The sequence below is a fragment of the Monocercomonoides exilis genome (assembly GCF_001643675.1).
Source record: "Monocercomonoides exilis strain PA203 chromosome Unknown scaffold29-1213020, whole genome shotgun sequence".
In the NCBI taxonomy this organism is placed as follows: domain Eukaryota; phylum Preaxostyla; order Oxymonadida; family Polymastigidae; genus Monocercomonoides; species Monocercomonoides exilis.
The window spans coordinates 54,440-69,498 of NW_027150574.1; the positions used below are offsets into that span (position 1 = coordinate 54,440).

Below are 15,059 nucleotides of genomic sequence, written 5' to 3' on the forward strand. Positions count from 1 at the left end.
TTTGTGACAATTATTAAGAAAAAATATATTATTTTGTGTTTTATACGATTATTAAAATGTTTTTTGCAACAAATGATTACCAACAGTCAAAACATTTCAAATTATCAATTATAAATAGTTTAAATTACTGAGTCGCAAAATTTGACAGAAAACATCAAAAATGAATCAAAATTGCTAAAAAGAAATCAAAAATGTTTCAAATATTGATGTTATGCACAACAATGAATATTTTCTGGAGAAAAAAAATGTTTTATGGTAGAAAAAATGCCATAAAAGTGAAAAAATAATACAGTTTCATTCTGGTTATATATCCTCATTATGTTTAGCTGAAGGGATAGTCAAAATCATCCAAAGATTAAAGCAAATCTCATTGCTTCTTACTCTTCCTCTTTCTCTTCTTCTTCTCTTCAGCACATTCCTCTTCTCTCATCTGCTCAAACATTCACAGAAACAGCATTTGCATGGGCACAGGCGTTTTTTCAATGATGAGAAAATCCGAAGAACATCAGCTTGATAACAAAATTTTCTCAGTATCTTTTCAATGAAGCAGTTGTCAGTTCAACTTACATCAATTCTTCCTCAAGAGAAGAAGTCACCACAGACCAGTTCCTCTTTTCTCTCTTCTTTCAATCCATTAAAAATTTCATTTCCGCATCTCAATTGTTTGTTGCATGTCCTCTTCTGCCTAATCATCATTTTCCTCTCTTTACTTCGGCTTTTGGTAAGTTTCGCCTTATGAGCCTTCCAAAACCTTCAAAAATATATCTTCTTCTCTTTTCCTTATTATTTCTTCCAGCTCATTCCTCCGCACTCCCCTTCATTTATCATATCCTGATTTCGTTTTATGCATCCTATATCCCCTCAAACCACATCCCATGTTCATTCATTGTCGTCGAACAATCTTGCAAAAATCCTTCTTTCATGAAAAATAACAATAGATGATAAAAACTATTGATTCAAAAAGCAAACATATATCTTTTATAATGATCATTCTTAACTGATTTTTTCTTTCTTTCTTTTTCTTTTTAAAATATAAACAAAAGCTCAATCCTCTGTTCTGCTTCCGCTCAAATTACCTCCACAAATTCCATTCTATTAAAATACAAGCAATGAAAAAGATTCCATCAGAATCCCTTCCCATCTCTTTTCGCTGTGTTTCTTTCTTCTTCTCTCCATTTCCCCTCAAAACAACAACAACAACACCCCACCAAATATCACAATCCCTTCGCCCAAATCCCTTCTCCTTCACTCCCTGTTACTTCTTCTCCCGTCATCCTTCTCCTAATCAAAAAATAAATACTTCATTTCTTTGTATGTCTCTGGCGCAAAACACCCTATCATTGTCAGCACCTCATTTCGATCCATCCCTGTCACGCCTCTGTCTCCACACCTCCAATGCAAAGCGCCAGCGCTGATGTTCCTTCTTCCCGTCTTCCTCCACCCCCACCTCCATCCCTTGCCCTGCAAATGAGAGGCGCGGCAAAACTGTCCACCCAACAAAAAATAAAATATGAAAAAAAATATTTCTCACTTTTTTCTTCAAACCCACTTCTCTTTCTAATCAAACATACATCCACAAATACTCTCCTTCTTGCTCCGCCTCATATGAACCCTCCTCTCTCCCTGCATTTGAAAATAAAAAAACATCTCCTCCCCACATCTCTCTATCTCTCATCTTCACCTCCAATATATATTTTCCATTCACTCCACCCATCTTCCACCCTTGTTATCTTCCCTCTTATCCCACCGTCAACACAACAAATTCCTTTTCTCCAATAATTAATACAACTTCCACTTTTTCCAACTCACAAGAATCGAAAAAACAACCTCTCCAAACCTCATCCCAATCCATCTCCCAAACATCCATTTTGCCTCTTAAACCTCACAAAAACACCTCTTTCTCCCCCCAAAAAAACCATCCTTTTATCATTCCATAACCCTCCAAAACCCTGCCTCCTCCAAAAACTCAACTCCATCGCTCCACGCCATAAATCCATCCTTTTGTTATCGCATTGTCTTCATATGCCCGTTCAGCAACGACACATCGAGTTGTGCCCCTTTTCTTTTGTGGCTCTTATTCGTTATGGAAAATGATCAAGAAATATCAAATGCTCAGAAACTGTCAACGGGGTCAGATTCCGAAGCTAAAACAAAGACAGGTTGACTAAGTGAATTAAATACAGTGAAAACGCTGAGTATTATAAAAACAATATCTGCTTGATGGAAGATGAAATTGTTTATTTTGATTGATGAATGGCTAGGGGGCAACAATATTTTCGATGGAAATGCAGAATTTTTGATGTATGCCTTTTATATTGTGCTATTGATTGTGAAGATGTTTCCATCCGTAACCTCTCCAAAGTCGTGATACTGACGATTTATATAAAATGGACAATTTATTCTATGCAGGCAGAACAGCGAGGAAGCTAGTCAAACATTACCTAACAAATATATAAGAGCCTGAATGTATTTTATTACGAATATTGATGTTCTTTATTTTGGACTAAACATGCGCAATGGATAGAAATATAACGTAAATGAATTTTGCGAGAACGATGAGCTTCTGGATGTGAAAGACTTGTGGATATAAGAGATTTTTTTTTAACTTACGATGATGATGAATGACTCTGTCTAAAAAAAAATATGAAATAAATATTTTGTAAGAAATAAATGATGAGAAAAAAAATGAAGAAAAACGAGGATAAAAGGCTGAACAGGAAGTTTGAAGACAAACATAAATTTAACTGCTCTTTTATTGAAGCAAGAACTTGGAAGAATTGAAGAAAAGATACTGTGCTGTTGAAGGACATCATTGAAACTTTTTTTTTAATATGCATTCTATAATCTCTTTTTTTGAAGAAATTCTTCAACAAAAATATTTGAAATCGTTATGAATGCAGTTTATCGCGATTTTTTCCTATTGTTTATCAAAAAATACAGCGATAAAACTTTTTATTTAAAAAATCCATATCAATTACCAAATAAATTTGTTCAAATATTATTTCTTCAAAAAAAAATTTTTATAACAACTGTGCATTTTTATTTAAATTAACTTGAATAACTTCATGAGTATGCATAATACACTGCTCATCAGAATTATGTGATCTTGATGATGCTTCTTTATTTTTTTGTAATAAAAGCAAAAGTCAAAAGCTAAAATTTGTCGATCAGTTAATTACGAAATGATATAAAAGATTTATCGGTTTTTATGTTTAAAAAAAGACTTCATCAATATTAAAAAATGTTTGTTTTATTATTTGACAGGAAATTTTTTTTCAAAAAAATGTGATCCGGAAAAAAAGGTTAATTTGCGAATGATAAAAGCATTAATACAAAAAAAGAAATAATACTCAAACAAAACAAAATGACAAGTATTACAAAGGGCTCGATTCAAAAGAAAATTCATATACTGAGCGATTAAGGGAAAGGAAGAAACGAAATTGCTCGTTTATTAAATACAGTCTAAACCGGATATAATCACATCTGTTTTTGCACAACTTTTTGCGACTATATCCGATTGTGATAATATACGATGCTGCTTAACACAGAAAAAAATTGAAAATTAATTTTGGAAATAATTAATTTTGGGTCATTTTTTTATTTTTAAAAATTCGTCATCAAAACGCATTTTTCACTTGCGAAATGAATTTTTTTCATTAATACACATTATTTTAACTTTTTTGAGCACATATTTGAAAAAGCGAAAAATAGAAATTTTTGATCAAAAAATCGAGTTTTGAATGAAAAAATAACCCATAATAATATAAAATGTGATTATATATATTTAGCCCTGTGATTATATGCGATGGAAAATGAATGAAAAATAGGCCAAAAATGTCGGTGCATGGAAAAATGTGACTACACACGAATGTGATTATATTCGACGTGATTATATCCGGTTTAGACTGTATTTCAGTCAATACTGCAAAAAAGTACTTCAAAACAAATTATATTCAAACAAAACGGCTAATCAGACGCAAACTCGGAAGGCCACTTATTTTTAATCCTGCTCTGTTGAGAAAAGCAAAAAAAGAATCAAAATGCCTGCAAATTCGAAGAGTCAGAGACCGAACCGATTTTCTTGGTGTGAATTGCAGTAATTTTACTGCTCATCGACTATTGCGCTTGATAAATAGAAAATACACAAAGAGAAAAATATAACCTTTCCTATCAAAGGATGCTTGTGAGAAGAAAGATGTATTTGCTGAAAAACATTTAAGGGATGAAAAATTATGCGAACTTACGATCTTCGCTGACGAAAAAAAATTCAATTTATTTGGACCAGATAATACAAGAATGGAATGGAATGAAAAAGATAATGATGAAATTTTCGACCATCAAAGTCAGAATATCTATGAAAAAACAAATATATGGGTTGCAGTGGGTTATAATTTCAAATCACCAATCGTTTTTGTCAGCGAAACAATGAATTCTGAGAAATATTGTCGTATTTTGAAATTTTCATTGATTCCTTATGCACGCAAGCGGTTTATAAATAATGGGAGATTTATCCACGATAATTCACCAATTCATCGATCCTTTAAGGTGCAAAATGTAATCAGAGATTTTTCAATAATTGGCGTAGAATGGCCCCCATATTCTCCAGATTTGAATATCATCGAAAACGTGTGGAGCATTTTATATAGGATGGTTTTCAAAGATGGAAAACCAAAGAAAGATGTGAATGAGCTGAAACAATCAATTTTGGATGCCTGGAATGAAATTGAAATGGATATTATTAATAAACTTGTTCATTCGATGTTCAAACGACTTAAAACGGTTATATTAAATAAAGTAGGATCAATAAACTATTAATATATTTTGATTATGTTATTGGTATTAATTTTTGAAATTCAGCTATTATTTTAAAAATTCAGATCACATATTTTTGACAAAAAACTTTTTTCAATTTGCAGGAAAATCGTTCTTTTTTTATTGTTTTAGAAAAGAGAAAAGAAAATTATCTCTATTGCAAAGCATTAACGTGCTTGATAATTATAATAATTGAATGTGTTTTTTTTCTATCATAACTGTTGGTTCATTTTTTCAATATTTGCAAGTGGATCAGTTATTTTTGATGGTCAGTGTATAATTTCACACAAAAAAAATTTTGACTTCCTGAGTAATTGCAAAATTCCCCAAAAATTTCAAAATTTCCATAGGCAATTTCAAGATAATTGGGCTATTTCAAAATAATCCAATAATTTTGAATTTTTTTTTATTTCTCAATTCATCTAATTAACCCATATTTATATTTTTAAAACAAAAAAGAATAAATGGGAACTTCAGAATCTTCCTTAAAAGAACTTGAAAGTTCTGATACCAAATTAAAAGCAGATGTCATTTTATCTAAATTAGGATTCGATGTGAAAGAGTTAGATGCTGACAAACAAGAAGGAATTTTGGAATATCTTAGGAACACTGCTCAAACTCTTGTAAATTTCATTTCAGATGGAACATCAACATCTCTTGCTCTTTCAATTGCAAGTCATTTGAATGCTCATGCACATGAAGCAGATAGCATTGCGGAAATGATTTCAAATAAAATAAGTTTTTATTCAAAGTTTTTATTTTTCAAATTTGAATAATTTCAATTTTAGGTAAAAATGTTGAAATCCATGAAAATGAGTGTGATGCCTCTGAGTCATCTATTAGCATTTCGAAGGAATGTGCACTTCTCTCAGATGTTAGCAAATCTCAAAGAAGAATTAAGAAGTTCATTTGTCAAGTTTGCTTTTACTAAGTGGTTAATTTTTTTTTTTTGAATGCATTAAAAAAACTTTTCTTAACGTTGCCAGCAAACAATGGAGCTTCATGAAGAATTATTAAATCTTTCGCGAGCTATTGCATTTCCTGAAGAATTTAAGGAAAGATTTATGGATGGAAGCAAAGAATTAGAAAACGATCAAAACGATCAAAGTTGTGATGACATAAGGAAAATTGAAGATTCTAATCGGAAAAAAGCAAATGAAAAACTAATTAAACATGAAAAAAAGCCCAAAAAAGAGAGAGCAAAACATATTGAAGCTTCATTCTTTCCACCTGGGTGCAGTGTTGTTGCTGAAGGAAAGGAGGCGAATTGGACAACCACTGAATCAGCAGCGCTGTATGTTGAGCCTGCTGTTTCCAAGGGTGTCGTTCGCGCAACGTTCCGCCTGTCAAACACCGGGGAACCAGCAATGAATGCAGGTGTTGGGATATGTGCGTCTCCTATTGAAGACGACTTTTCGACGCAACCTGGGTTGAACAGCCGCTCGTGCCTGTGGTCGTGTAACGGGTCGCTGACGCAGGGCGCAGACCAGTCAGCGACTCCGACTGTGTTCCACGACGAGGAAGAGGTGAGTGTGGAGGTGGATGTGGACAAGAGGGTGGTGGTGTTCTTCAAGGGAGAGGAGGCGTGCATGCTGTGCTTGACGTCGATTCCTCACTCTGTGCAATTCGTCGTATGCTACCTTTACTGATGTTTTGTTTTTGATTGTTTTATTTTATTTTATTTTATATTTTCTTTTTGATCGAAATATTTTTCTTTTCTGGATCAACCATTCAATTTTTTCTATTTTTTTAACTGTTTCGTTGTTTTTTTTTAAAAAAATTTTCAACAAAATAAATATTTTCTATACACTTTTATTAATAATGTTCACTTTCAGGTCTATGCGCGCAATGAAGGGGCGACTGCCACAATTGTGTCAATGACGAAAATAAAGAGTCTTTCCGTTGATGTGAACAATCTTATACCAATTGAATGGCACGATTAAGATTGAAAACAAATACCCTTTTTTTTTTGTTTATTTTAATTGAAATATTCTTCCTTTTTTTTCAGATTTCGAACTGGTTTTTGGATTGTTGTGTGTGTAATTTTCGAATTGAAAAAAAAAATTCTTTTTTTGTTTGCTTTAACATTTAAAGTTGCCTTTTTATTTTGTTTTTTCAAAAACAATATGAATGAAACAGTTCTTTCATATAGAACAATTTGGATTTTTTTTTTAAAAAAAAATGGACTTACCAGACGAATCAAATGAGAAGAAGATTTTTAGAATAGGAAAGGTGAAGAATTCGAAAGTGCTGTCAAACGAAAAAACGCAAAAAAATAACGTCATTCTTTAAAAAATTGTCAAAAGATTAGCAAATGTTATTTTTAACACTGGAATCATCTGACAATAAAAGAAAGAAAGAAAAGAAAAGAAAAATCAACAAAAAAAGAATATAAAATCTTGATTAAAACAGAAAAAAATAGAATAATATTTTCCAAATGGAAAGGTTGATAATATTGTTTTATTCAAGAAGAGCAAATTATTTAACACAATTTTCAAGAGGAAAAGTGAATAAAACAACGTTTTGCATTTCGACATTAGCTGAATTAATGCAAACTTTGAAGCAAGTAAAAATGGCAATTGTCCATTTTCTCATAACAAAACTGTAATCAACAAGTTAAAAATCAAATGCAAAACACAAAAAATTAAAAAATAAATAAATAAAAATTTTGAATCCAATCTTAAAACAAAGATTTCTTATCAAAGCAATCAATAGTGGGCACAATAAAACTTTCATTAAATAATTAAAAAGAAAAGAAAAGAAGGAGAAAGCAATAATAAAAAATTAAAACAAAAGTCAAAGAAAAAAGATTTTTTTAAAGAAACAAAATTTGTAAGAATTTCAATTAAATAAAGAATTAAATAAAAAAAAAAAGAGGCTTCAGAGACAAGAAAAGAACCTAAAAAAGAAAATACATTGATGATATTTATATTGAGAAAATGTTGATTCATTAAAAGCAAGCAAGAAAGAAAGAAAAAAGAAAGTTTATCAATAAAGAACAAATAAATGAAAGGTTAATAAATAAATATGTGTGAATTCAAGTAAAACCGCAACAAAAACATTTAAAGAAATTAATAAGAAGTTCGAATTACCTTTATTTATTTTTTTAAAGAAGAATCACAAAAAATAAATGAATATTAATTTCGAAAAAAAAGAAGAATGAAGAAGAAATAAATAATTGGCAATAAAGTGAAGATAAAGATAAAATAAAGATATTTGCACACATTTGAAAAAATAAATAAATAAACCAATTTATAATAAAACACAACAGCCCAATCCTGATCTATCAGAGAGAGGAGGGTCAGAATGGCTGTAGCTGTAGCTGCTGAAGCTGCCTCTGTTGCTTTTATTGCTAATGTTCATGTTGCTGTTAGTGTTGCCGTCATTTTGATGTTGTTCATTAGCCAATGCAGAAACAGAAGAAGAGGTGAATTTGCCTCTGATTAATTCTGCTTCCTTCATCTTTTTTATCTTTTCCTTTTCGTCTTCTTCCTCTTTACAATCATCATCATCATCTTCTTCTTCTTCTTCTTCTTCTTCTTCTTCTTCTTCTTCTTCTTCTTCTAATGATGATGTTAAGGATGAAAATGATGATGACGATGCTAATTGCATTGCCAAAGCAATCAACATTTTCTTTTTCTCCTTCTCCGCTTCTTCCTCCTCTCTTCCTTTCCCCTCTTCCTCAACCTCTTCCTCTTCCACTTCCTCTTTCTCACTAATTCCCCATTGCTCATCCAATTGATTCATCTTGTTTGTGCTTTTTCTTCCACTCAGTTTTGGAGAAGATAGCTTTTTGAATGCTAACACGCCTGTTGCATAAGCAGAATTTGTTGCATTTGCTGCATTCGAATAAGAATTTGGATAGGAATTTGGATAAGAAGAGGAATAAGATGACGAATATGTCAATGAAGCAGAAGAAGCAGAGGTAAAAGGAGAAGAAGAGGAGGAGGAGGAAGATGATGAAGAAGAAGAAGCAAACGATGTTGCTGATGAAGCAGCAACTGCCCCACTCGTTGCATGTTGCTCTGTCACACAACGCTTCCCAGAGCCACTCAAATGAGGTGTGGAGAGAGGAGAAGCAGAACTATGCACTCCATTCATTGTATTCATTGTATTTACTCCATTTATTCCTTTCACTCCATGTAACTTATTCACTCCACCCCCTCCATGTCCTCCATGTCCTCCACAAACAGGAGACAAACAAACAGAGCTTGAGTGTGACGGGGTCGAATTCCCCATCGAAGGAAAAACCATTTTTTCATTGCTGCCAAATGTTTGATTGAGAGGCGAATGATGAGAAGCCAAAGGAGAGGAAAGTTCTGTTGAATGGAATGTGTTGGCTGCAACGTGCATAACATCACTGGGCTCATTCCCTTCTACATCTTCAGTCTGCGTGTGGGTGATGTCTTCTTCTTCTTCTTCTCCTTCTCCTTCTTCAATTTCCTCTTCTCCTTCTCTTCCTTCTCCTTTCCCACAAAGGGAATTATGATAGATTTCATTGCTTTTGATGCTTCTTCCACAAATTCTGTTCATTTTGACATTTTTATTCATATTTGTGTTTGCAACATTTCTCTCTTTTTTATCTTTCCTCAATATTTTCAGTGAATTTCGTTCTTTTCTGTTTATCTGCTTCAATCCACCTTCTTCTTCTTCTCTAACAAAAAGACTGCAATTTTGTGGTGTGTTAAACAAAGCTGTGCTTTTCCTTGCTTCAACAATTGCATCGATATCTTCTTCCTCTTCTTCTTCCTCTTCTTCCTCTTCTTCTGTTTCTTCCTCTTCTTCAAATGCACTTTTGACTTCCTCATCTTCTCTTTTTCCCCCCTCAAACTGCTTCTTATTCTTTCTCCTCTTTTGTTGCAGCTGCAAAAGTCGTAAAGACGATTTCCCTTCTCTCTTCTTCTCCTCTTCTCCAAAACTTCCCTCAAAATTCCCTCTTCTTTTACTTTTTCTTCTTTTTCTCATTTCCTCTTCATTCTCAATATCTTCCATTGCCATGTTTTCTGACAGAACAGAAGGAGAAAAACAAAGCTGTGATGAAGGATGGGGCAATGTATGTCCATTCATCTCATTTAAAACCGGAGAAATTGGAGAAGCCGGAGAAATAGAAGAATGAGGAGAAACTGGCGAAGACGGAGAAACAGGAGAACTCGGTGAATGAATAGGTGAAATGTCTGAGTTTGGAGAGTGTCTTATTCTGAGGATGGGTTGTGGGGTGATGAAGGAAGGGGAAGAAGAAGAAGAATATGAAGAGGAAGAAGAAGATGATGATGATGATGATGAAGTGAATGCAAACCTGTGGCTTGGAGAATGAGAAGGAGAAGGAAAAGAAGAAGAAGAAGAAGAAGAAGAAGATTGTTGGAATGTTTTAGACGGCTGTGTTGAATGGTGAGGGTTGTGTTGATTGAAAGGCTGATGAGGAGAAGGAGCTTCTGTATTTCTGAGATGGTGGAAGAGGGAAGAAGTGGTGGGAGAGAGAGGAGAAGGGAAGGAAGAGGCAGATTGAGTTGATAAACTGTGAAGAGGAAGAGCAAAAGAGTTGGAATTTGAAGAAGAAGAAGAGGAGGAGAAAAGAGAAGAATGAGGAGAATGAAGAGAATACGAAGATTCATTGAATTTGTGTGGTGTGTGAATATCTTGTTCACCAGCTGATTGTTTGAATAAGCTTATGTTACTTCCATCAACGTCAGCATTTGCATTATTGTTATTGTGATGATGATGATTGTTGTTATTCTCGTTATCTTCTTCATTATCATTCTCTTCTTCCTCTTCTTCCTCATCCTCTTCTCCTTCCTCCTCTTCTCCTAATCTTCCTTCTCTTCCTCTTCCCTTTTCCTTTTCCTTTTCCTTCTTCAAACCAGAAAACCCACAATTACTAGAAAAACTAGAAAATCCGGAGAAACTCGACAAACCGGAGAAGCAGAGCGGGGAACGAGGTGTTATTCGATTGAAATCCTTCAAAAACGGCACAGCAGACGGCGAATGCGCGAGATGCGAAGGAGTTTCATTGGAAATTTGGGTGATTGTCTGGAAAGCAGGGAGAGAAACATCACGGTGGAGGAAGTAATAAGAAGAGGAAGAAAGAGAGGAAGAGGAGGAAGAAGAAGAAGGTGAAAAGGGAAGGATGTTTGGAGAATAACTGCCCTGCATTGAAGAAGGAAGAGGGACGATGCAGCAGAGGTTATCGGGGGAGGTTAGAGGAGAATTTGGAAGAAATGAAGAAGGAGAAGAAGAAGAAGAGGAAGAGGAAGAGGAAGAGGAAGAGGAAGAGGAAGAAGATGATGAATTTAGAGCAGTGGTTGAAGAAGTATTTAACGGTGAGCTTAGAGCAGAATTAGAGGACAAAGCTAAATAAGACGGGCAATTCAATGCAGAAGTCGAAGCAGAACAAGAACCCGAAGAAGAGGAAGAAGAGGAAGAAGAAGAAAAATTCAGAGCATTGGCAGAGGCAGTGGTAGCAGACAAGTTGTGTTCTTGTGCCCAAGCTGACACATCAATTTCTGTCGCCTGCTGCGAAAACGATACAAGCGACTCTGTTTGATGCTCAGGAATTGCTCCTCCAGATGCAGAAACTGAAGCATTCCCTGTCAAATTCCCTGTCAAATTACATGTCAAATTTCCCGCTGTGCTTCCAGCGTTGTTCCCTTCATTCACCTCCCACTCAGACAGCACGAGAGGCGTGGCAGCATGAAGCAGTGAAGGGTTTGGTGATAGAGGGCTCTGCTGATAATACGTTAATCTGTCCGCGTTGTGAATATAACGAGGAAGTTGAGCCACAGAGACTGAAACGCCGAGTGTTCCAGGCACACGGGAAAGGTTTCGGTGATAGGGAAGAGGCGGAGAAAAAGGGGAGAGCGGAGAAATTTGGGGGACCGGAGAAATAGGAGATGTCGGAGAAACTGGAGAAACTGGAGATGCTGGAGATGCTGGAGAAACTGGGGAAACTGGGGTGTGAGGGGTGTGTGGAGAAAGAGGAGGGCGGAGGTGCATGGCAAGGCAAGCGGCAGGCGGAGAAGGAAGACGGGGTGATGTGTGAGAAGGGGATTGGGTGTTATTGTTAGTATTATTATTATTATTTGAATAGTTAGCATTGCTTGAATTGCTTGGATTACTAACATTGCTGACATTGCTAACATTGCTTAGATTGCTTAGATTGCTGATGCTGCTATTGTTTGAGCTGTTTTGAGAGCTGTTTGGCTGGCTGGGGATTTGGAGCGGGTGATATGGATGAGAAGGAGGAGAAGGAAAAGATGAATTAGAAAAATTAGAAGGATAATTTGAATGAGATGAATGAGATGGATAAGAAAAATGAGAGGGATGAGAAGGAAGAGGAAGAACAGCAGCTGAAGTGTGAGTGGAGTGAGAAGAAGATGATGATGATGATGAGGAGGAAGAAGAAGAAGAAGAGCGATATGGAAGAGCATAAAAAGAAGGGGTATATTGTTCATTTGATTCATTGTTTTCATTATTCATTGGATTTTCGTGTTTTTCATGATTTTCTTGATTTTCTTGATTTTCTTCATTTCCTAATCTTTTTACGTGTTCAAAACGATCAAAATTCAAGTTCTTTTTTTTCTTCTTCTGTGAAGAAGAAGAAGATGATGATGATAATGAAGAAGAAGAGGAAGAATGAGTATGAGCATGGGAATGAGAAGACGAATGAGAAGAAATATCAGAACGAGAAGCAGAAATAGTGGTGAAATGCTGTCTTTCTTGTGGAGGAATTTTGAATGATGTTGAAGAGAAGGAGGAGGAGGAAGAAGAGGAAGAAGAATAAAAAGAAGAAGAAACAGCTGGAAGAGCAGATTTCGAATATGAATGGAATTGTTGCTTTCGAAAACACTGTTGCTTTTGTTGTTCTTTCTCTCTTTCTTCTGTTTGTTCAGGAATTTGACTTAATTGCGCTAATTTCTGTGAAGAATGAGTTTTTGACAGAGGTTGTGAACTTTGGTGATGGTTATGATGATTATGATGATGATGGTCGTGTTCATGTTCATATTGATGTTGCATTTGATAGCGTTTCTCTTCTTCTCTTTCTTCTCTTTCTTCCTCTTCTTCCTCTTCTTCTTCTTCTTCTTCTTTCTTTTTCCCTCTTTCCCTCTCCCTCTCCCTTTCTCTTTCTCTCTCCCTCTCCTTCTCCTTCTCCTTCTCCTTCTCCATTTCCCTCTCCCTCTCCCTCTCTCTTTCCCTCACTCCTTCCACATCCCACTCAAACGGCTCTGCTGGGTCAACTCCTCTGGACAGGCATGCTGTTCTGAACAGCTGGCGCATCTTCGAATAAGGCGGAATCTCGTTTGTCTGAATGTGGGAGAGTGTTTGCTGCATAATTTGGAATTCGATTGGCAGAGAACGGACTAGTTCTTGGCCGCCATCACGCTCTTTGGACTGCTGGACGAGAGACTGAGAGAAGAGGAGAAGGGAGGAGGAGAAGGGAAGAGGAGAGGAGAAAAGAGAAGAGAAGAGAAGAAAAGAGAAGAAAAGAGAAGAAAAGAGAAGAAAAGAGAAGAAGGAAGGAAGGAAGAGAAGAGGGAGGAGGAAGAAAAGAAGAAGAAAAAGAGGAAGAATGAGAAGGAGAAATTGATGGATAAAACAATAAGATGAGGAGGAAAGAATGAATCATAATTAAATTGATCATATTTTTCCCCAATTGAATAATCGATCACATATTTTCGTTTAATTTTAAAAAAGGAACAATAAAAGGGAAAAAAAGAATGAAATATAAAGGATAAGACAGAATAATTAATAAGAATAAAAAAAGGCTCATCCAATTGGCTTTGAACGTAAACATCAAAATTCACAAAGAGAAAACATTTTTTTTAAAAAAAAGTTCATAAAATTTTCTTTTTTATAATTTTCACACTTTTTCCTGTATTTTTGACCAAGGCAACTTTCCTGTGTACAGCTCAATCATAACATACAGCAATGAAATCAGATCGTCGACTCTTCCAAGCTCTTTTCCATAATGCGCACGCAGCGAAGCATAACGAAGCGTCCCTCGAAAATTACTTGTCTAATGTTTATATTTATTATTTATTTATTTATTTATTTATTTATTTATTTATTTATTTGAAAATAATTTTTTTTGAAAGAAAGCATTTAAGTTTACAAAATCAAGGGGAAAAAAAAAAAACAAAAATGAATCACAAAACTTGGTGCGTCGATTCAGATGGTCCCAGTCGTTGAACTAATCCGAAGTCAATTAAGTATATTACGTTGATTGTTTCTTTTGTTCCACCAATCACAAAATTTGCCTTTTAAAAAAAAAATTAAAAATGCAATTAACATAAAAATTGAACAATCTTTCACATACCGGTTTGATATCTCGATGTATAAATCCTGCATTATGAAAAAGTTCAAGAGCGATTAATGCTTGAATTGCAAATTTGAAAATTGTTTCAAGAGAAAAACGATGAATTGGGCGACTATTAACAACATCCCTGATATTCCAATTTTATAAAACAGATAGTGTGAACAAAGATAAATAAAAAGCATACAAGATATTTGGCCCAAGCATTTCCATTGCAACAAAACGATATTTTTTATATTCTCCAAATGCATAGAATTTTGCAAAGTGGGGAAGGCCTGTGAGCGCTCTCATAGTTTTCACTTCAACAGAAAGATAGCTATTTTCTTCCTCACCATTTTCCAGTTTGAGAGCAAGATGCTTTTGTATTCCATCCATTTCATAAACTGCGTGAAAAATGTCCCCAAACGATCCTGAACCGATTCTCTTAACAATCCTATAGCATGATTTGATGATATCCCCTTCTTTAAATTCTGAGGACCATGCATGTACAGTCATCGCATTCAAAAATTTTCTCAAATATTAATAGAATATTTTGGTTAAAGATCGAAATGTTTCGAATACTCAAAATTTTTCGAAAAACAATTATTTTATAATCATTAAAAGGAACTTTAACATTTAAACATTTTCCAATAGCAGAGTGCTCAAATTCAAACTTATCAATCAGTTCTCCACAGGAAAAAAAAAGAAACCAAACTGTCAATAGGCTTGAAAGACATTTGGACAATTTTGGATTGATAAAAGAAGTGACATTTATTTTAAGCAGATTTATTGGGGGTAAAAAATTGAATGAGAACCATATCCTTTTTAAAGTGAGAAATTTGTTTTCAATCATTAACATAACCATATTTTTATTTTCAAAGAAAAATAATGTGAAAGGCTTAATATTGCATCGCAATCAACAGCAAGAAGGCATTGAGCAAATTTTGCATTCTTGGATTTT

General features: G+C 34.6%; 3 protein-coding genes across 3 annotated transcripts; 1 reads left to right on the plus strand and 2 right to left on the minus strand.

The window, feature by feature from the left end:
* Positions 1–1,370: 1,370 nt before the first annotated feature.
* On the minus strand, positions 1,371–1,714 carry MONOS_12427 (uncharacterized protein; the record flags this gene model as incomplete). The annotated part of the gene is made up of 2 exons (XM_067865047.1): positions 1,371–1,485; positions 1,572–1,714. 2 exons carry the CDS (start codon positions 1,712–1,714, stop codon positions 1,371–1,373), a joined length of 258 nt encoding a protein of 85 aa, XP_067725269.1.
* A 3,533-nt stretch (positions 1,715–5,247) lies between these two features.
* On the plus strand, positions 5,248–6,966 carry MONOS_12428 (uncharacterized protein). Its single transcript, XM_067865048.1, has 4 exons — positions 5,248–5,550; positions 5,601–5,728; positions 5,799–6,443; positions 6,648–6,966. The coding sequence occupies exons 1-4, from the start codon at positions 5,277–5,279 to the stop codon at positions 6,753–6,755; spliced, it is 1,155 nt and encodes a 384-aa protein (XP_067725270.1). The 5' UTR covers positions 5,248–5,276; the 3' UTR covers positions 6,756–6,966.
* A 1,098-nt stretch (positions 6,967–8,064) lies between these two features.
* MONOS_12429fu12430 (putative tau-tubulin kinase) lies at positions 8,065–14,614 on the minus strand (the record flags this gene model as incomplete). The annotated part of the gene is made up of 5 exons (XM_067865049.1): positions 8,065–13,212; positions 13,673–13,822; positions 13,962–14,063; positions 14,123–14,249; positions 14,307–14,614. The coding sequence occupies 5 exons, from the start codon at positions 14,612–14,614 to the stop codon at positions 8,065–8,067; spliced, it is 5,835 nt and encodes a 1,944-aa protein (XP_067725271.1).
* Positions 14,615–15,059: the final 445 nt, after the last annotated feature.